Here is a 21,230-nt window from a genome sequence, read left to right as displayed (position 1 = left end):
CCCTTCAGCTCTGGGATTAACCTAGTGAATCTCCTCTGCACACCCTCCAGTGCCAGTACGTCCTTTCTCAAGTAAGGAGACCAAAACTGAACACAATACTCCAGGTGTGGCCGCACTAACACCTTATACAATTGCAACATAACCTCCCTAGTCTTATACTCCATCCCTCTAGCAATGAAGGACAAAATTCCATTTGCCTTCTTAATCACCTGTTGCACTTGTAAACCAACCTTCTGTGACTCATGCACTAGCACACCCAAGTCTCTCTGAACAGCGGCATGCTTTAATATTTTATCGTTTAAATAATAATCCCGTTTGCTGTTATTCCTACCAAAATGGATAACCTCACATTTGTCAACATTGTATTCCATCTGCCAGACCCGAGCCCATTCACTTAACCTATCCAAATCCCTCTGCAGACTTCCAGTATCCTCTGCACTTTTCGCTTTACCACTCATCTTAGTGTCATCTGCAAACTTGGACACATTGCCCTTGGTCCCCAACTCCAAATCATCAATGTAAATTGTGAACAATTGTGGGCCCAACACGGATCCCTGAGGGACACCACTAGCTACTGATTGCCAACCAGAGAAACACCCATTTATCCCAACTCTTTGCTTTCTATTAATTAACCAATCCTCTATCCATGCTACTACTTTACCCTTAATGCCATGCATCTTTATCTTATGCAGCAACCTTTTGTGTGGCACCTTGTCAAAGGCTTTCTGGAAATCCAGATATACCACATCCATCGGCTCCCCGTTATCTACTGCACTGGTAATGTCCTCAAAAAATTCCACTAAATTAGTTAGGCATGACCTGCCTTTAACGAACCCATGCTGCGTCTGCCCAATGGGACAATTTCTATCCAGATGCCTCGCAATTTCTTCCTTGATGATAGATTCCAGCATCTTCCCTATTACCGAAGTTAAACTCACTGGCCTATAATTTCCTGCTTTCTGCCTACCTCCTTTTTTAAACAGTGGCGTCACGTTTGCATATTTCCAATCCACCGGGACCACCCCAGAGTCTAGTGAATTTCGGTAAATTATCACTAGTGCATCTGCAATTTCCCTAGCCATCTCTTTTAGCACTCTGGGATGCATTCCATCAGGGCCAGGAGACTTGTCTACCTTTAGCCCCATTAGCTTGCCCATCACTCCCTCCTTAGTGATAACAATCCTCTCAAGGTCCTCACCTGTCATAGCCTCATTTCTATCAGTCGCTGGCATGTTATTTGTGTCTTCCACTGTGAAGACCGACCCAAAAAACCTGTTCAGTTCCTCAGCCATTTCCTCATTTCCCATTATTAAAACTCCCTTCTCATCCTCTAAAGGACCAATATTTACCTTAGCCACTCTTTTTTGTCTTATATATTTGTAAAAACTTTTACTGTCTGTTTTTATATTCTGAGCAAGTTTACTCTCATACTCTATCTTACTCTTCTTTATAGCTTTTTTAGTAGCTTTCTGTTGCCCCCTAAAGATTTCCCAGTCCTCTAATCTCCCAGCACTCTTTGCCACTTTATATGCTTTTTCCTTCAATTTGATACTCTCCCTTATTTCCTTAGATATCCACGGTCGATTTTCCCTCTTTCTTCCGTCCTTCCTTTTTGTTGGTATAAACCTTTGCTGAGCACTGTGAAAAATCGCTTGGAAGGTTCTCCACTGTTCCTCAACTGTTCCACCATAAAGTCTTAGCTCCCAGTCTACCTTAGCTAGTTCTTCTCTCATCCCCTTGTAATCTCCTTTGTTTAAACACAAAACACTAGTATTTGATTTTACTTTCTCACCCTCCATCTGTATTTTAAATTCCACCATATTGTGATCGCTCCTTCCGAGAGGATCCCTAACTATGAGATCGTGAATCAATCCTGTCTCATTACACAGGACAAGATCTAGGACCGCTTGTTCCCTCGTAGGTTCCATTACATACTGTTCTAGGAAACTATCGCGGATACATTCTATAAACTCCTCCTCACGGTTGCCTTGACCGACCTGGTTAAACCAATCGACATGTAGATTAAAATCCCCCATGATAACTGCTGTACCATTTCTACATGCATCAGTTATTTCTTTGTTTATTGCCTGCCCCACCATCTCGTTACTATTTGGTGGCCGATAGACTACTCCTATCAGTGACTTTTTCGCCTTACTATTCCTGATTTCCACCCAAATGGATTCAACCTTATCCTCCATAGCACCGATGTCATCCCTTACTATTGCCCGGATGTCATCCTTAAATAACAGAGCAACACCACCTCCCTTACCATCCACTCTGTCCTTCCGAATAGTTTGATACCCTCGGATATTTAACTCCCAGTCGTGACCATCCTTTAACCATGTTTCAGTAATGGCCACTAAATCATAGTCATTTACGATGATTTGTGCCACCAACTCATTTACTTTATTCCGAATACTACGAGCATTCAGGTAAAGTACACTTATGTTGGTTTTTTTTCCTCTGTTTTGAATCTTAACATCTCCAGTTTTATTCCTTTTGTTATTACTGGGCCTATTCACTGTGCTCCCCTCAGTCACTGTACCTTGTACTGTTGGCCTTATGGATTTCTGACTATGTCTTCTCTGCCTTGCACTTTTCCCCTTACTTCCTTTTGTTTCTGTCCCTGTTTTACTACCTTCCAACTTCCAGCATTGGTTCCCATCCCCCTGCCACATTATTTTAAACCCTCCCCAACAGCTCTAGAAAACACCCCCCCCTAGGACATCGGTTCCAGTCCTGCCCAAGTGCAGACCGTCCGGTTTGTACTGGTCCCACCTCCCCCAGAACCGGTCCCAATGCCCCAGGAATTTGAATCCCTCCCTCTTGCACCATCTCTCAAGCCACGCATTCATCCTATCTATCCTGAAATTCCTACTCTGACTAGCTCGTGGCACTGGTAGCAATCCTGAGATTACTACCTTTGAGGTCCTACTTTTGAGTTTAACTCCTAACTCCCTGAATTCCGCTTGTAGGACCTCATCCCGTTTTTTACCTATATCGTTGGTGCCTATGTGCACCACGACAGCTGGCTGTTCACCCTCCCCCCCCAGAATGTCCTGCAGCCGCTCCGAGACATCCTTGACCCTTGCACCAGGGAGGCAACATACCATCCTGGAGTCTCGATTGCGTCCACAGAACCGCCTGTCTATTCCCCTTACGATCGAGTCCCCTATCACTATAGCCCTGCCATTTTTCTTCCTGCCCTGCTGTGCAGCAGAGCCAGCCACGGTGCCATGAACCTGGCTGCTGCTGCCTTCCCCTGGTAAGCCATCTCCCTCAACAGTATCCAAAGCGGTATATCTGTTTTGCAGGGAGATGACCGCAGGGGACACCTGCACTGCCTTCCTACTCTTGCTCTTTCTTTTGGTCACCCATTTTCTATCTCCCTCAGTCACCTTCACCTGCGGTGTGACCAACTCGCTAAACGTGCTATCCACGACCTCCTCAGCATCGCGGATGCTCCAAAGTGAGTCCATCCGCAGCTCCAGAGCCGTCAAGCGGTCTAACAAGAGCTGCAACTGAACACACTTCTTGCACGTGAAGGAGCCAGGGACAGTGGACGTGTCCCTGAGCTCCCACATCGCACACGAGGAGCATGACACGGGTCTGGGATCTCCTGCCATGTCTTAAACCCTTGGTAAACTTAAACAACTAGAATTTCAAAATAAAAATAAATAAATTAGACAATGAAAAGAAAAAGAGAGACTACTTACCAGTCACTTACCAGGTTTAAAGAGCACCTCCTCACACTCTGCACCGAATTACCTCACTGCACCAAATTACCAAGTTTAAATCTCTCACTCTGTATGAGTCTCACTCCGGATGTGTCTCCTGGAAAAGTGCTCGCTTGATGATCTCCATCACCTTCCGCATCTCCCTCACCATCGAGGTAAGTTGATCGCTGTGCTGTAACAATGTCTCTTCCACTTCCTTCAGCATCTCGCCTTGCTCCCGTACCTCCGCCACTGCGCTCAATACCGCCGCACTCACCGGGGCAATCACCTCCTCCACCAGCACTTTCAATACCCCCCCATCTCCTTCCTCATCGCCTCCATGTGTTTTGTAAATTGCCTTTCAAGTTCTGCGGCTATCACCGTAGTAATTTCTTCAGCCGTGGGCAATGTGGCCTCCCCTGGTGCCCAGCCTCCATTTTCCTTGCTGTCCTCACGGTGACCTTTCCACTCCCCGCCGGACTTTCAGTTGTTTCTTTCACGGCCGTTTTTTTTACTTGCTCCCGACATCCTTCTTCACTGTGCCTTCTTCCTGCTTTTGCCGCCTCTGTTACCCCTGGGACCAAGCGTTAGACCCCTAAAATGTGCCTCCTGCCCGCCGTTACCGGAAGTCCCACCTTGAAGTTAGTTCAATTTGATTTATTGGACCTGTCACACAGCACAGTTCTGAATTCGACACTCTGCTAACCTAAGTGTTAATCAGGTCAGGCAAGTGTATGGCTGGAAGACTCTGTCTGACTGAACCAGACTAGCTCTTAGCCACGTGCTGTAAGTGTTACGTGATATATACACCCTGACTCACTCTGTAGGTGTCCCTAGTGGAAAGAGGTGGAGTGAGAGTGCCTCGTGCCTTTTATAGTGGGAAACCACCCCCAAGTGTTCTGCCTGCTGATTTCATTAGCTGCCTGTCTGTATCTCATTATGTGCATGTCTGCATATCATGACATCTCCCCTTTTTGAAGTGTTTTTCTGTAGCATATGTGAAAGTATTTACATGTGTAGGCTGAAAAACTAACTTATTTACATGAAGTGGCAGATGGGAACATATGTACAGGTGAAAACAAGTGTCTAATGTGTGAAAACAGAACATAGCAAACAAAACAAATGTTCATAAGTCCAGTCTCTGGGGCTCGCCTCTGATCCTGGTTGACCACTGGAAATGAAATGAAATGAAAATGAAAATCGCTTATTGTCACGAGTAGGCTTCAATGAAGTTACTGTGAAAAGCCCCTAGTCGCCACATTCCGGCGCCTGTCCGGGAAGGCTGGTACGGGAATGTGGTGGTGGGGACGACGACGCCTTGATGAGCGGGATTGCAGTTGGACTGGTGGCCTCATGGTTCGAGATGTCAGGAGGTGGCACAATAACAGATGGAAGCAACAAAGAATGTGGTTGCGGGTGGGCAACTGTGCGCAGCGCCTGTCTATTTCGCTGCACAACAGAGCCATCGGGCATATGCACAAGATAACGTTGCGGAGCAGCCTGTCGAACAACAACCACTGGAGCTGACCAGCCTCCATCGGGTAGCTTGATCCGAAGAGCATCCGCCGGGGCAAATCGGTGGCATGAGCGTCATAGCCCTGCTTTTGCCAGTCCGAGTTTCTGCACCTTCTGCAGCACCGGGAGGTAATCAGGTCAGGCAAGTGTATGGCTGGAAGAGTCGTCCACAGGTCCTTGTCCTTGTTCATCAGGAGTTTAGCCAGTGACATGCTGGTAGACAGAGGGGTTGCCCTGTACGCAAGCAGCGCAAGGTTGACGTCAGAAGCAGAATCCGCAGCGTTGCAGATGAGCTGCTTCACGATGTGCACCCCTTTCTCAACCTTCCCGTTGGACTGCGGGTAATGTGGGCTGGAAGTGATGTGATGAAACTGATATAACTGGGCAAATTTTGACCACTCTTGGCTGCAGAAGCAAGGACCGTTGTCACTCATGACTGTGAGTGGAATACCATGCCTGGAGAATGTCTCCTTCGAGGCCTTGATGACGGTCTTGGATGTGAGGTCCGAGAGCTTGACAACTTATGGGTAGTTGGAAAAATAATCAATGATTAGCACATAATCACGACATTGGCGTGAAAGAGGTTGATGCTTTTGACCACCTTGAACCATGAGGAGGTCACGACTTTGTGCTGCTGAAGCGTCTCCTTGCTCTGTGCTGGCTGAAAGCGTTTACAGGTCGGACAGTTGAGGACCATATTGGAGATGTCCTGACTAATCCCGAGCCAGTAGACAGCTTGCCTGGCTCTGCACCTGCACTTCTCGACACTCCGACGTCCCTCGTGGATTTGCCGGAGCACCAAGCTCTGGAGACTGAGTGGAATGACAATGCAGTCCAGCTTGAGGAGGATACCATCAACCACCATCAGGTCGTCCTTCACATTGAAGAATTGAGGGCACTGCCCTTTTTTGCCAGCCATTGGCGAGGTGGCGCATGACACGCTGCAGAAGCGGGTCTTTGGCTGTCTCGTCGCGAATGCGAATCGCCTTTTCATCCAACGCCGGGAGGTTGCTGACCCACAGCTGCACCTGTGATTCGATCTGTTGGATGAATGCCGGCGGGTCAGCAGGTAAGGTTATGGAGCGGGACAAGGCATCTGCAATAATGAGCTCCTTTCCAGGCATGTACACGAGCTCAAAGTCATACCGTCTGAGCCTGAGGAGGATGCACTGCAGTTGGGGCGTCATGTCATTCAGGTCCTTGTGGATAATGTGGACTAGAGGCCTGTGGTCCGTCTCGACGGTGAACATCGCCAGGCTGTAGACATAATCGTGGAACTTGAGAATTCCAGTAAGAAGGCCCAGGCATTCCTTTTCAATTTGGGTGTACCGCTGCTTGGTGGGTGTCATCGCCCGTGATGCGTAGGCAATTGGTGCCCGGGATGAGGTGTCATCGCGCTGGAGCAACACCGCGCCGACGCCGTCCTGGCTCGCATCTGTCGAGATTTTTGTTTCCCTGTCAGGGTCAAAAAATGCCAATACAGGTGCAGTGGTGAGCTTGGCTTTCAGCTCCAACCACTCTGCTTGATGAGCTGCCTGCCACTCAAAGGCAGTAAACTTTTTCACCAAGTGTCTGAAGGCCGTAGCGTGTGAGGCCAGGTTTGGGATAAACTTGCCCAAAAGTTTACCATTCCTCGGAAGTGCAGCACCGCCTTATTGTCTTAAGGGATCTTCATGGCTTCGATGTCCTTGACCTTGTCTGTGTCTGGGCGCACACGCTACTGAGATATCTGGTCATCCAAGAACTTCATTGTTGACATGCCAAAGCAACACTTGGCCCCATTCAGTTTGAGGCCATTGGATGGATACGACAGAATACCTGCTGGAGACGAGAGATGTGCTCTTCGGGTGTTGTGGACCAAATGATAACGTCGTCCACATACACACGAACCCCTTCAATGCTCTCCATCATCTGCTCCATGTTTCTATGGAAGATCTCTGAGGCCGAGACAATGCCGAACGGCATACGATTATAGCAGTACCTGCCAAACGATGTGTTGAAGGTGCAGAGCCATCTGCTGGACTCATCCAGCTGGATTTGCCAGAACCCGTGTGACGCATCCAACTTTATGAAAACCCGGGCGTGTGCCATCTCACTTGTTAGTTCCTCCTGCTTCGGGATGGGGTAGTGTTCCCGCATTATATTCTGGTTGAGATCCTTGGGATCAATGCAGATGCGCAGCTCCCTCAAAGGCTTTTTTACACATACCATTGAGCTGACCCAGTTAGTCGGTTCTGTAACTTTGGAGATGATGCCCTGGTCCGAAGATCCTTCAACTGCGCCTTCAGGCGCTCCTTCAGTGCAGCTGCAACCCCGCCTGGAGTGTGGACCACAGGTGTCGCATCAGGCCGCTGCAGGATCTTGAACCGATATGGCAGAGTGTCCATCCCGTCAAACACATCCGGATACTGAGCGAGGATGTTGTCAATGCCAGCTTGAAGATCCACGTTGGGGGAGGTCATTGTGTAGACCCGCTGCACAAGGTTTAGCTGCTTGCATGCAGGAGCGTCGAGCAGGGAGGCCCTGTCTGGCTTGATGATTTCAAACCTTAGCCTTGCGTGAATGCTCCTGTTGGAGACGAGCAGATAGCAGGAGCCCAGTGCTGTGATGGCATTGCCGTTATAGTCCAGGAGCTGGCAGGCTGCTGGAAGGAGCTTGGGTGGCTTCTTAATGCAAAAGAACAAAGAAAATTACAGCACAGGAACAGGCCCTTCCAGCCTGCGCCGATCCAGATCCTTTATCTAAACCCGTTGCCCATTTTCCAAGGTCTACTTCTCTCTGTTCCCCACCCATTCATATATCTGTCCAGATGCATCTTAAATTATGCTATCGTACCCGCCTCTACCACCTCCGCTGGCAAAGCATTCCAGGCACCCACCAGCCTCTGCGTAAAAAAACTTTCCACGCACATCTCCCTTAAACTTTCCCCCTCTCACTTTGAAATCGTGACCCCTTGTAACTGACACCTCCACTCTTGGGAAAAGCTTGTTGCTATCCACCCTGTCCATACCTCTCATAATTTTGTAGACCTCAATCAGGTCTCCCCTCAACCTCCCTCTTTCCAATGAAAACCTAATCTACTCAACCTTTCTTCATAGCTAGCACCCTCCATACCAGGCAATATCCTGGTGAACCTGCTCTGCACCCTCTCCAAAGCATCCACATCCTTCTGGTAATGTGGCGACCAGAACTGCACGCAGTATTCCACATGTGGCCTAACCAAACTCTGATACAACTGTAACATGACCTGCCGACTCTTGTACTCAATACCCCGTCCGATGAAGGCAAGCACGCTGTATGCCTTCTTGACCACTCTATCGACCTGCACAGCCACCTTCAGGGTACATTGGACCTGAACTCTCAGATCTCTCTGTACATCAATTTTCCCCAGGACTCTTCCATTGACCATCTAGTCCGCTCTTGAGTTAGATCTTCCAAAATGCATCACCTCGCATTTGCCTGGATTGAACTCCATCTGCCATTTTTCTGTCCAACTCTCCAATCTACCTATATTTTGCTGTGTTCTCCGACAGTCCGCCTCGTTATCTGCAACTCCACCAATCTTAGTATCATCTGCAAACTTGCTCATCAGACCACTTATACCTTCGTCCAGATCATTTATGTATATCACAAACAACAGTGTTCCGAGCACGGAATCTGTGGAACACCACTAGTCACCTTTCTCCATTTTGAGACACTCCCTTCCACCACTACTCTCTGTCTCCTGTTGCCCAGCCAGTTATTTATCCATTTAGCTCAGGGGTGGGCAAACTACGGCCCCCAGGTCTTTATGCGGCCCACCAAGTCATTTAAAAAAAAAATAATAAAATTTTTTTTGGGTTACTTACTGGTATAGGGTGGACATGTTGACTTGAGTAGGGTGATCATTGCTCGGCACAACATCAAGGGCCGAAGGGCCTGTTCTGTGCTGTACTGTTCTATGTTCTATATGAGGCGCCCAGAATCATAACCGGGTGAAGTAATTATCCAGGAAAAGTGCGCGAAATGGCCACTTTCATCAATGCTGAGGTGTTGCATCCGGGCGATGGCCTGCACGCGCTCTGCCTCATGGGAGGCACGTTTCTCAGTTTCAGCTGATTTGTATTGAGAATATCGATTTTTGGCGTGCTCATGCACTGTACATATTTCAATCGTGACTGACAGGGTCATAGGCTTCATTTTTAAAAGCTGCTCTCTGAGGATCAGAGTGAACTCCAAAAACGATTTGGTCCCTGATCATGGAGTCAGCAATATCATCAAAGTAGCAGGACAGTGCTAGTAGATGGGAGATTAGTTAGGAAGGAGTTGAAAGATTCATCTTTACCTCGTAGGCGTTGCTTGAATATATAGCGCTCGAAGATTTCATTGGTGTCCACTTCTTCACAGTGGCTATCAAACTTGTCCAGGATGGTCTGAAACTTTGTCTTGTCCTGGCCTTTGGTGAAGTTAAACGAGTTGAAGAGTTGGATGGCTTGAACCCCCGCGGTTGAGAGGAGAAGCGCGATCTTTCTTGTATCAGACGCACCCTCTAGGTCTGAGGCTTCGATGTACAGCAAAAACCTTTGCTTGAATGTCCGCCAGTTGGCACTGAGATTGCCGGAGGTCCGCAGCTGTTGAGGACATAGAACATAGAACAGTACAGCACAGAACAGGCCCTTCGGCCCTCGATGTTGTGCCGAGCAATGATCACCCTACTTAAACCCATGTAACCCGTATACCCGTAACCCAACAATCCCCCCATTAACCTTACACTACGGGCAATTTATCATGGCCAATCCACCTAACCCGCACATCTTTGGACTGTGGGAGGAAACCGGAGCACCCGGAGGAAACCCACGCACACACGGGGAGGACGTGCAGACTCCACACAAACAGTGACCCAGCCGGGAATCGAACCTGGGACCCTGGAGCTGTGAAGCATTGATGCTAACCACCATGCTACCGTGAGGCCCCAATATCCAGGAGCCTGGATCCCTCTCGCCCATCAGCTCTCTGCTTGCTAATTTACATCGACTCCAGGTTAAGCAATGCCTTAATCTTAATAAATTATCATTCTTGTTTTAAAGTAGCCTTATGCCTCCCTTTTTCTGTCATCTCCTCCAACCCAACAACCAAGATTCCTTGATCTATCTACCCCTCTCTCCTAAAACGCTCCGTGAGGAAATCTATCCCTAACCAAGCTTTTGGCCATCCACCCTAATTTCACCTCGTGGCTCGGTGTCAAATGTTGCTATTTAGCAGTGCTGTGGAGTGCTTTGGAAGATTTTATTATCTTCAAAAGGTGCTGGATAAATATAAATTGCTTTTGTTAAGAGTATGGAAGCTGCTGTATCTTTTGGTCTGCGGGAGGGGAAGCTAAAAGATAGCATAGAAAGTTATAGGAAGAGAGAACTTAAGGAGGCGGCCAAGAAAGGAAGGTAATGGGGGGGGGGGGGGGGGGGGGTGAAATGAAAGACCGCAGATAAAGGTATTCCTCCAAGGATTGCAAGATATGCAAATTAAACTGGGAGTAGGATGTCGCCTTTACTTAACTGAAAAGCAATTTAATCAGACTACTCATGGTATAAAGACCTCTCCCGCTGCGCCAGCAAGCTGACACATTCCTATTAAACGCGGGAACCGCTTCACTATTTGTAAATCATTAAATCTGTATTTTTCTTTTGCTTCACCTTCAGAATAATTAGAAGGAAAAAGTCAGCTCGAGTGTAAAATGCTCTTGTGAACGATCGTAGTCCCACTCTGGACGAGGTTTTGGAATGCACATGGCTATGTTACCTGTGTTTAACGCTGCACAGGATAATATTTCCAGGGGGATTGATCAGATTTGGTTGCCCCCTAGCTCATTTTTTCACCTGTTCATTTTGTCAAGTAAAGTTATTGCCTGTTTTATTTTTTTTCTCTTCTCCCCCCCACATGTTTTCCAGGTCTGAGGAGAAGGGCAAGCCCTTGTCTCTCGTCACGAGTGGAAATGCAGTAACAAGCTGGAACAGGCAGCTGGAACGGGAGGCGGTGGCTGGCGGGCGAGTCCTGTCATATTTGACTCCGAGACACACGAACCATGTACGGAAGTTCCAGGGCCGTGGGCCACGTGGAGGGCAGCCCGTCACGGTCTCCCCGGCTTCCCCGCTCCCCTCGCCTGGGGCACCGCAGGACCAACAGCAGCGGGACGGGCGGAGCGGGGAAAACCCTGTCCATGGAGAACATCCAGTCGCTGAACGCCGCCTACGCCACGTCGGGACCCATGTACCTGAGCGACCACGAAGGGGTGGCCTCCACCAGCTTCCCCAAAGGCACCATGACCCTGGGCAGGGCCACCAACCGGGCCACCTACGGGGGGCGGGTCACGGCCATGGGCAGCAGCCCCAACATCGCCTCGGCTGGGCTGCCCCCCGGCGGGGACGTCCTGTCCTTCAGCGACCACCACCACCAGCACAGCGGCATGGTGACCCCGTCCTCGCACCACCACCACCACCACCAAGTGCCCTCCACCCTGAGGCAGGTCCGCGACAACACCATGGTCGATTTGCAGGCGCAGCTCAAGGAGCTGCAGAGGGAGAACGAGATCCTCCGGAAGGAGCTGGAAATTAAAGACACCAAGCTGGGGTCGTCCATGAACAGCATCAAAACCTTCTGGAGCCCCGAGCTGAAGAAGGAACGAGTGCTGAGGAAAGAGGAGGCGGCCAGGATGTCAGTCCTCAAAGAGCAGATGAGAGTGACCCACGAGGAAAGCCAGGTATAATTCTTTTTTTCATGATTTTGGTCCTAGTTTTGGCAAAAGATGGTTTGACAGTTTAAATCGTGGTTTGTACCAGTTTTTCCTAACCTTTTTTTACAGCAAGATGGATAATTCCCCTTGGAGCAACTGACTCCGATGGACATCAGCCAAGACACTGACTGGACCCTCCGCTAGCTAACTAGTTACGTTTTCCACCATGCCCAGATAGGTGGCATAGATGCTGCCCCCTTTTACCCTGCCCACTCACCTGAGTACTGTGTCCCAGTTCCCATTTATTTTTGCCTACATTTAGTCACACACTTGAGTACAGACGTTGTCTGTATGCCTTTCATTGCTTGTAGTGGTAGAGTCAGAGAGATAGGTAAAAGTTAGAGAAGGTGAGTTGGAAAAAACGCACAAAGTGAAAAAGTATGGAGAGGGGGAGATGAAGATAAAAATAATCGATGGTGGCAATAGAGGGAAATGAATTTGGGGAAAGAAAACTTGATGTAAAGGAAGAGAAACAGAAGTGAAAATGAGGAAAGGAGGGCAAAACAACCAGAACACACAATTTAGTGTATGTTTGCATTGCAACTTTAGTCTTTGTCTTTCTCCTTGTCTGCCACTTGACCCTTACCATGGGGATATGAAACATGCGTGTCTTATTGCTAGTCCCGCAGCTGTTTTTTTTTTACTGCCCTCCAATTAAACTAAGATCAACACTTGTGCACTCACCTTTTGCTCCTACCTCTCTTCCAACGATAAAACCTCGATCCACGTTATTGTGATTTCTCAACAGGATACCTCTAAATGTCAATCTTGCTGTGCTCCCTGTTTCAGCGACTCAAAACCATACCATTCCGAGTTAGTACTCGCCTGTAGGCAAATATTTGTCCTCATTACCTCCATCACGGTCAAATCACACTAGCTGCCCATGTTATCATTGAGCTCATCCTCATCTTCAGTTGCTTTCATCTTCCAGCTCTGTCTCTGTCCTGGTCCTCCAATGTTGACCTGTCTTTCGTTAGGAGTGCTTTCTCTACTCCACCATCAATGACTAGTAGCCGCCTTTTTTAAAAACTTAATTTACGGGATGTGGGCATCGCTGGCCAGGCTATCATTTATTGCCCATCCCTAAATGCCTTTGTGAAGGTGGTGGAGAGCTGTCCTCTTGAATTGCTCAAGTTCTCGCAGGTAGCTCCACAGTGATGTTAAGGAGGGAGTTACTGGATTTTGACCCAGCAACAGTGATGAATGGTGGTATATTGCTGAATCAGGGTGGTGAGTTACTTGGAGGGGAGCTTCCAAATGGTGGTGTTCCCATGTGTCTGCTGCCTTTGACTTTCTGCATGGTGAGTTCCTGCAGTGCATCTTGTAGATAGTACACACTGCTGCCACTGTGTTGGTGTTGAAGGGATTAAATGTTCTTTGGAAGGGTGCCAATCAAGTGGGCTGCTTTGCACTGGATGATGTCCAGCTTCTTCCGAGTGTTTTTGGTGCTGCACTTGACCAGGCAAGTGGAGTGTGTTCCATCCTGTGCCTTGAAGGTGGTGGACAGGCTTTCTGTCATCAGGAGGAGAGTTACTCACCTTGCCTCCCTTTGGAGATTTCTTCTCTACCTTGAGAAACCTCTTGAGACTTACGACTTTGTGATTTTGTTCACCACTAACCCTCTTCCTTCCAACCTGTCCTAAATCCAGTGTTCGCCTGTTTTCTGCTGATCTGTTAAGTCCCATGCAGTAGGAGTGTAGAAATCAAAGTTTTTCAACAAAATATTTTTCAAACCCAGTTATTTTTTAAACTTTCCTTTTGCTTTAGAGTTGTAGTAACTTGTTGATTTAAAAAAAAACCCAATCATTTTCAACAGCTGTTTGGAGTTTTAAATGTTCAACTATTTGATGCCAACACAATCTTACTGAGATCTGGGTGGAATCACAAGGCATTTAAGGTGGTAATTCATTGAGCCGAATTGAAGCTTGCTTCAAACTAAATTATTTGTTTTCCTTCGGACTACAATGGATTAGCAATAACCTTCTGTCCTCCCTTAACGAATTCCAGGTCCAGATTGAAGCCTGAAATTAATCTAATCATTATTGCGACCCAACCAATGGAGAAATCAAAACTTGACAGTTCTGTACCGGTATAGTGATGACTTGATTTCCAAACTTGTTAACTATTGACAAGAGTTCAGAATTTGATGTTGATACTGGAACTGGAATGTGGTGTCAGCTGCAATGTCTTGTTATGGTTTCTTCCTTGGCAGGTTTTGTTCATAATGGGATGCTTCCCATGGGTGGCCATAGTGAATCCTACAAATTGTGTTGGGCCATAAAACATGGGAGTAGAATTAGGCCATTCGGCCCATCGAGTCTGCTCCATTAATCGATCATGGCTGACATGTTTCTTCTCTCCATTCTCTTGCCTTCTCCATGTAACCCCTGATCCACTTATTTATCAAGAACCTATCTATCTCTGTCTTCAAGATACTTTGTGACTTGGTCTCCACAGCCTTCCGTGGCAATGAGTTCCACAGATTCAGTACCCTCTGGCTGAAGAAATTCGTCCTCATCTCAGTTTTAAAGGATCGTCCCTTCAGTCTGAGGCTGTGGTCTCGGGTTCTAGTTTCTCTTACTAGTGAAACATTTTCTCCACATCCACTCTATCTTGGCCTCTGTGTTCTGCAAGTTTCAATGAGATTCCCCCCCATATCCTTCTAAACTCCATCGAGTACAGACAGAATCCTGAACCGCTCCTCATATGACAAGCCCTTCATTCCGGGGATCATTCCTGTGAACCTCCTCTGGACACCCTCAAGGCCAGCACACCCTTCCTTAGATATAGGGCCCAAACTGCTCACAAAATTTAAAATGTGGTCTGATCAGAGCCTTATACTGCCTCAGCAGTACATCCCAACTCTCATATTCTAGCCCTCTCAAAATGAATGCTAACATTGCATTTGCCTTCCTAACTGCCAATTGAACCTGCATGTTAACCTTAGGAGAACTAGGATTCCTGATTCCCTTTGTGCTTCAGATTTCCGAAGCTTCTCCCTATTTAGAAAATAGTCTATGGCTCTATTACTACCAAAGTGTATGACCTCACACCTTTCCACATTGTATTTCATTTGCCACTTTGCCCTCTCTCCTCGCCTGTCCAAGTTCAAGTCTTTCTGCAGCCTCCCCACCTCTTCAACACTACATGTCCCTCTACATATCTTTATCGGGGAGGGGATGACATAATGATAATGTCACTGGAACAGTAAACCAGAGGCCCAGTGTAGTGCTTTGGGGACGCAGGTTCAAATCCCGCCACTGCAGATGGTGAAAATTGAATTCAATAAAAGCCTGAAATTAGATGTCTAATGATGTAAAAACCCATCTTCTGCACTAATGCCCTTCAGGGAAGGAAATCTGCTGTCCTTACCTGGTCTGGCCCACATGTCCCATGAAGGAATAATAAAACCCAATGCCCTCAGTTCCTCCTTCCAGATTGTTAAGGTATATTACGAATAGTTGTGGTCCCAACACTTTGGAACACCACTAGCCATCGGCTGCCATCCTGAAAAAGATCCCTTTATAATGATGGATAATAATCATTATTAGTGTCACAAGTAGGCTTAGATTAACACTGCAGTGAAGTACTGTGAACATCTCTTAGTTGCCACGCTTTGGCGCCTGTTCGAGTACACTGAGGGAGAATTCAGAGTCCTGAACCGCTCCTCATATGACAAGCCATTCATTCCGGGGATCATCTCTGTGAACCTCCTCTGGACTCCCTCAAGGCCAATTCACCTAACAAGCGTGTCTTTTGGGACTTGTGGGAGGAAATCGGAGCACCTGGAGGAAACCCACGCAGATATGGGGAGAATGTGCAGACTCCACACAAACAGTGACCCAAGTGAATCGAACCCAGGTCCCTGGTGCTGTGAAGCTACAGTGCTAACCACTGTGCTACCATGCCGCCCCACTTTGTCCCCACTCTCTGCCTTCTGCCAGTCAACCAATCCTCTATCCATGGCAGTAACTTGCCAATAACACCATGGGCTCTTATATCTTTCAGCAGGCTCCTGTACGACCTTGTCAAAGGCCTTCTGGAAATCCAAATAGATCACATTCACTGGCTCTCCTTCATCTAACTTCCTCGTTACCACCCCAAAGTAGGCTTATATTTAACACTGCAATGAAGTTACTGTGAAAATCCCCAAGTCGCCACACTCCGGTGCCGGTTTGGGTACACTGAGGGAGAATTCAGAATGTCCAATTCACCTAACAGCACGTCTTTGGGACTTGTGGTTGGAAACCAGAGAACCCGGAGGAAACCCACGCAGACACAGGGAGAACGTGACAGACAGTGACTCTATTGGGAATCGAACCTGGGACCCTGGCGCGGTGAAGCAACAGCGCTAACCACTGTGCTGCCCACCTATCTATCACAGAATGATGGAGAATTTTGCTTTTAAATCACAAACCAACTGTTGGGAGAATGATGAAAGTATTCTATTCTTCATTAACATTTGTATAGTGCATTTTATCATTGCTTTCATAAAATAATTTTTATTCAAGTTTTCAAAAATTTTCACCAAATAATAAATTAACAGAAATAATTAACATGAAGGCATTTTAGGGCATTTTATCATTGTTGATCTCTGTACAAAGGAGATATGCAAACTGCCCATGATAGAACACTGGACAAGCTTGCAAAGTATCAACTTTCCTTTCCACATTTGGATGGTATTGCTGCCAGAACGAAGTGTTTAATGAAGTTCAGAAGACCCAATAAAATAAGTTTTTTTTTTTCTTGGCTGTTGACCTTAAATATAACAAGAAAAATCTGGTGTGTTTACTTCAATATGTTACTGGCTGAGCGGGACTTGTAATACATTCCGAGCTAGCAGCGCAAGACCAATTGGGGGAAAAAACAATTTTATTCCAATGTAAATAAAAATTTGGTTGTTGAGATTGTGTGAGATTCTGCTCTAACATGAATTGCATTCCACACGGTTTGCTCATCGTTGAACAACTTAAATGGCCACACTCAGCCTGCAGATCGAAGTGTGTGACCACCTATCATGAAATCTCCCAATTTTGATGCTAAAGATTTTGTTTCCTGTTGATTTCTGAAATGAAGAAGTATGTACTTAATATATTTGTGCTTCCTTCATTTCTAATGTTTTCCAGTATTTTATTGCAAAGTTGCTGAGTTTTAATTTGTGATCTCAATTGAATTGATTTTTTAAGAAATCCTAAATTTAACCAGAAGCAGATGTCATCATTTAATGGAAAGTTTTTAAATTTGATTTCAGTCACTTTAAACAAAAAATAAATAAAATATTGTATTTATTAAAGGCCTTTTACATATGTGCGTGAAAATCTCAGATGACCAAACATCAACGTCAACAGAAACACAGGCCCCCCCACCTTGAAGAAATCCAATGAACGGTTTCCACCTCTGGGTGTCTTCACAGCCACATTTACAGAACTGAATTTTTTTTTTGTCATACTTTTTAATGTTCTTAATTTGTTATTGTTTAATATTGTGTTTGCAATGACATGATTTGGCTCGCGGTATATCTGGGCACTTCAACATTTCAAACCGCTAGTGTGAGTTTACCATATAGATATAAAAATATCCAGTTTTCCCTTATTTTATTCTTCTAGTGAATTTTGTAAAAACATTAGAAATAGGAGTAGGCCATGTGACCCTTTGGGCCTGCTTTGCCATTCAATGAGATCATGGTTGGTTTTGTACAAGCTCCTGCCCTATTTCCAAATCTCTTGATTTCCTCCCTGCCCAATAATTGATCAATTTCACCTTCAATATATCAAACGACTGAACATCCATAGCCCTCTTGATTAGAGAATTCCAATGACGCAGAAGCTTGAGTAAAGAAATTTCTCCTCATTTCAGTCATAAATGGCCAACATCTTTTCCTGACACTATGGCCATTTAGTTCCAGACTCTTCAGCCAGGGATATAATCTACCACATTAAGTCCTCCATTAAGTCATTTTCATGATTTGTGGTAGTGATGTAACCTTGTTCAGAATTTTATATTTGCATGCAAACGTTCTGAAGCTTTCTTAAAATATTGAAATTTACTTCATTATGTTGAAGAATTAGAAGAGGCCGTTGTCCCTGCTCGCACTTTGAAAGAGAAGCCGTGATTGGTTCCACAGCCCTGTGTTTTTTCTACAATCCTGTACGCACCTCAAGCTGTCCAAGATACTGTGACTTTAAAACAATTGCATTTGATTAGTAGGTTTTTTCCTATCTGCTCTATCAAAACCTCTCATCTTGATAATTGCTGTTAGGTCATCTCTTAACCTTGTTTATTCCAAGAAGGACAGTCCTCACGTTTTTTCCACCACAGACCTGATGTTCCTGATCCCCGGTAAACCATCTCTGTTCTCTCTCATTTTAAGGCCTTTGCATCTTTCTTGGTGTGTGTGTGTGTGTGTGCAGAATTGCTCATATACTCCAGCGGAGGACTAATTGAAATTTCTGTTTGATAGTTTAGGAACTTTCCTGTGCCATAATGTTCTTGTAGACTGTATAATTATCGTTCTGCAATTACTTTATCAAAAATGTAAACTAAGTTACAAATAACATTTGGAAAGATTTCATATTTTTGCAGCTGATCATCATTCTCTGGATACAGCCTGTGAGTCATCAGATTTAGTGAATCTAATGTATTCTCTACCCTGGTACCTATGCATTTCAAGTTTGTGTTCTTCAAAACCATTTTTTTTTGTGTTCATCAAATGGCTTCATAAGGGGAATGCATCTCAAATGAACTCAAATCTTTGTTTTTTCTGAAGTAATCATAGCCTATATTTGACATTTAATTCTGTTTGAGGTCAGTTACTTAGTGGAATTTACATAGAATTTGCATCATTTTAAAAAAATCTTCAAAGATAGAAAATGTCAGCTGTCCACCCAGCTTGAAACAAGTTTTAAAAAATGATCAATCTTTTTTTTTCAGTTCAATAATTGAAGCAGAAGCTAGCTGTCCCTGCATTGTTTGCAAAGCCCTTTTTTTAGAAAAAAAAAATCTTGCTTTAAATACTGATCGCATACACCTGTCATTTGGAGAAGGGTGCTTTGAATTTGGCTAATCAAAAGCATGGTGGATTAGTGTGGGTTTACCAAACAATTGGAAGATGATCATTGACGGTTGGTCAGTGATAACAGATGTTGGACAGTTATACTTTACCAGATGGAGGTGATTGACCACTTCCATTTATCAATTGGGAGGAGCTGGCAGACAATTGGCATATGGCACATATGGAAGGTTGGCATGGGTGAATATACAGCAGACTGATCGTGAGTGGCACGATTCCTGCAATAGAGGGAATGACTTATCACACCTTTTCCTGATCTCTGGATGTTTCAAAGTGCTTTAATGTAGTTTTGAAGTGTAGTCACTTGTAATATTGGAAACAAATCAGCCAATTTACACGAAAGTCCCTCAAACAGCAGTGTAATAATTACACATTTTTAGCACTGTTGGCTGAAGGATAAATATTGGCCAGGGTATTGGTGAGTACTCCGCTGCTTTTCTTTGAAATTAACAATTTGAAAACCAGCCACAATTGAATGACCGAAGCAAAATATGCTGGAAATCTGACATAAAACCGAAAACGCTAGCAACACTTGGGTCAGGTAAAATCTGTGGAAAGAGAAATAAAGTTGACGTTTGAGGCCAATGACTTTTTATCAGAACTGGGAAAAGTTGGAAAGGTAATAAATAGATTTGAAGCATGTGAAAGTGGGACAGGGTGGTGGGATGGATGGGAAGAAGAACACAAGTTGAAGGTCTGCGATTGGGTGAAGGACAGGAAAGATTAAATGAAGAAGAGTTGGGGTTCAGGGCCAATGAACGTAATGTTAACCAGGAGCAGGAGTAGGCACTTTGACCCCATGAGCTCACTCCACTGTTCAACAGATCACGGCTAATCTGATTGTGGCCTCAACTCTACATTCTGTTTTACGAGGAGGCAGTGATGCAGTGGTATTGCTGCTGCTGGACTAGAAATCCAGGGTTTGAATACCACCACAGTGGTAATGATATTTGAATTCAATTAAAATCTAACGATGACCATGAAACCATTGTTGATTGTTGTAAAAACCCTGCTTCACTAAAATTCTTTAAGGAAGGAAATCCACTGTCCTTACCTTGTGCAAAAAAAGATTAGATGGGGTTACGGGGATAGGGTGGAGGTGTGGGCTTAAGTAGGGTGATCTTTCCATGGGTCGGTACAGACTTGATGGGCTGAATGGCCTCCTGCACTGTAAATTCTATGTCTGGCCTACAGGACACCCAGATTCCTCTGTACCACAGAGTTATCATAGAATCTCTACAGTGCAGAAAGACGCCATTCGGCCCGTCAAGTCTGCACCGATCCTCCGAAAGCGAACCCCACCTTGGCACAAGCCCCCAACCTACCCCCAAAACACATTTAACCGTTGGACATGAAGGAGCAATTTAGCATGGCCAATCCACCTAACCTGCACATCTTTAGACTGTGGGAGGAAACTGGAGCCCCCGGAGGAAACCCACGCAGACAGAGGAGAACATGCAAATTCCACACAGGCAGTTACCCAAGATTGGAATCGAACCCGGGTCCCTGGTGCTGTGAGGCAGCAGTGTTAACCACTGCGCCACCATGCCGCCTACGTAAAGGGATAACAGTGGATAGGCAATGGCAAAAAATCAAGGAGTGCATGGGTGAACTGCAACAATTGGTCTGCGGGCAGCACGGTGGCGCAGTGGGTTAGCCCTGCAGCTTCACAGCGCTGAGGTCCCAGGTTCTATCCAGCTCTGGGTCATTGTCTGTGTGGAGTTTGTACATTCTCCCCGTGTCTCTGAGTTTCGCCCCCAATGACCCAAAGATGTGCAGGCTAGGTGGATTGGCCACGCTAAATTGCCCCTTAATTGGAAAAAATTAATTGGGTACACTAAATTTATATTTAAAAAAAACAATTGGTCTTCAGCCTCGATCCACTTAAATAATATACTGCTTTTCCTGCCAAAGTGGACAAGTTCACATTTTCCCACGTTCTGCCACATTCGTGCCCACTTGCATAAACCACCTGTGTCCCTTTGCAGACTCCTTGTGTCCTTTTACTTCCTGGCTTACCCAGAGCCACCAGCAAATTTAGCAACTGCACATTTGGTTCCTTCATCCAAGTCATTAATTGTAAGGGAGTGGTAAAGGAGTAAAAGATGTGTCTAAGGCGAGGCAGACTGGTGACTAACTGCCTTCCAAAAACACAAGAGAAAAA

The 21,230-nt window shown here is 45.8% G+C and overlaps 1 protein-coding gene across 13 annotated transcripts in view; it reads left to right on the top strand.

Annotated features, from left to right (window-relative positions):
• LOC119974015 (ERC protein 2) overlaps positions 1–21,230 on the top strand; it is a 1,008,595-nt gene that overhangs the window by 34,528 nt on the left and 952,837 nt on the right. For all 13 annotated transcript variants that reach the window (XM_038812801.1, XM_038812804.1, XM_038812800.1 and 10 more), the window contains one exon: positions 11,156–11,964. In XM_038812801.1, the coding sequence (XP_038668729.1) occupies positions 11,290–11,964 (675 nt within the window). In that variant the 5' untranslated portion in view covers positions 11,156–11,289. The remainder of the gene's footprint in view (positions 1–11,155; positions 11,965–21,230) is intronic.

Source organism: Scyliorhinus canicula, chromosome 11, assembly GCF_902713615.1.
Source record: "Scyliorhinus canicula chromosome 11, sScyCan1.1, whole genome shotgun sequence".
NCBI lineage: Eukaryota > Metazoa > Chordata > Chondrichthyes > Carcharhiniformes > Scyliorhinidae > Scyliorhinus > Scyliorhinus canicula.
This window is presented reverse-complemented; position numbering and strand designations above follow the sequence as displayed.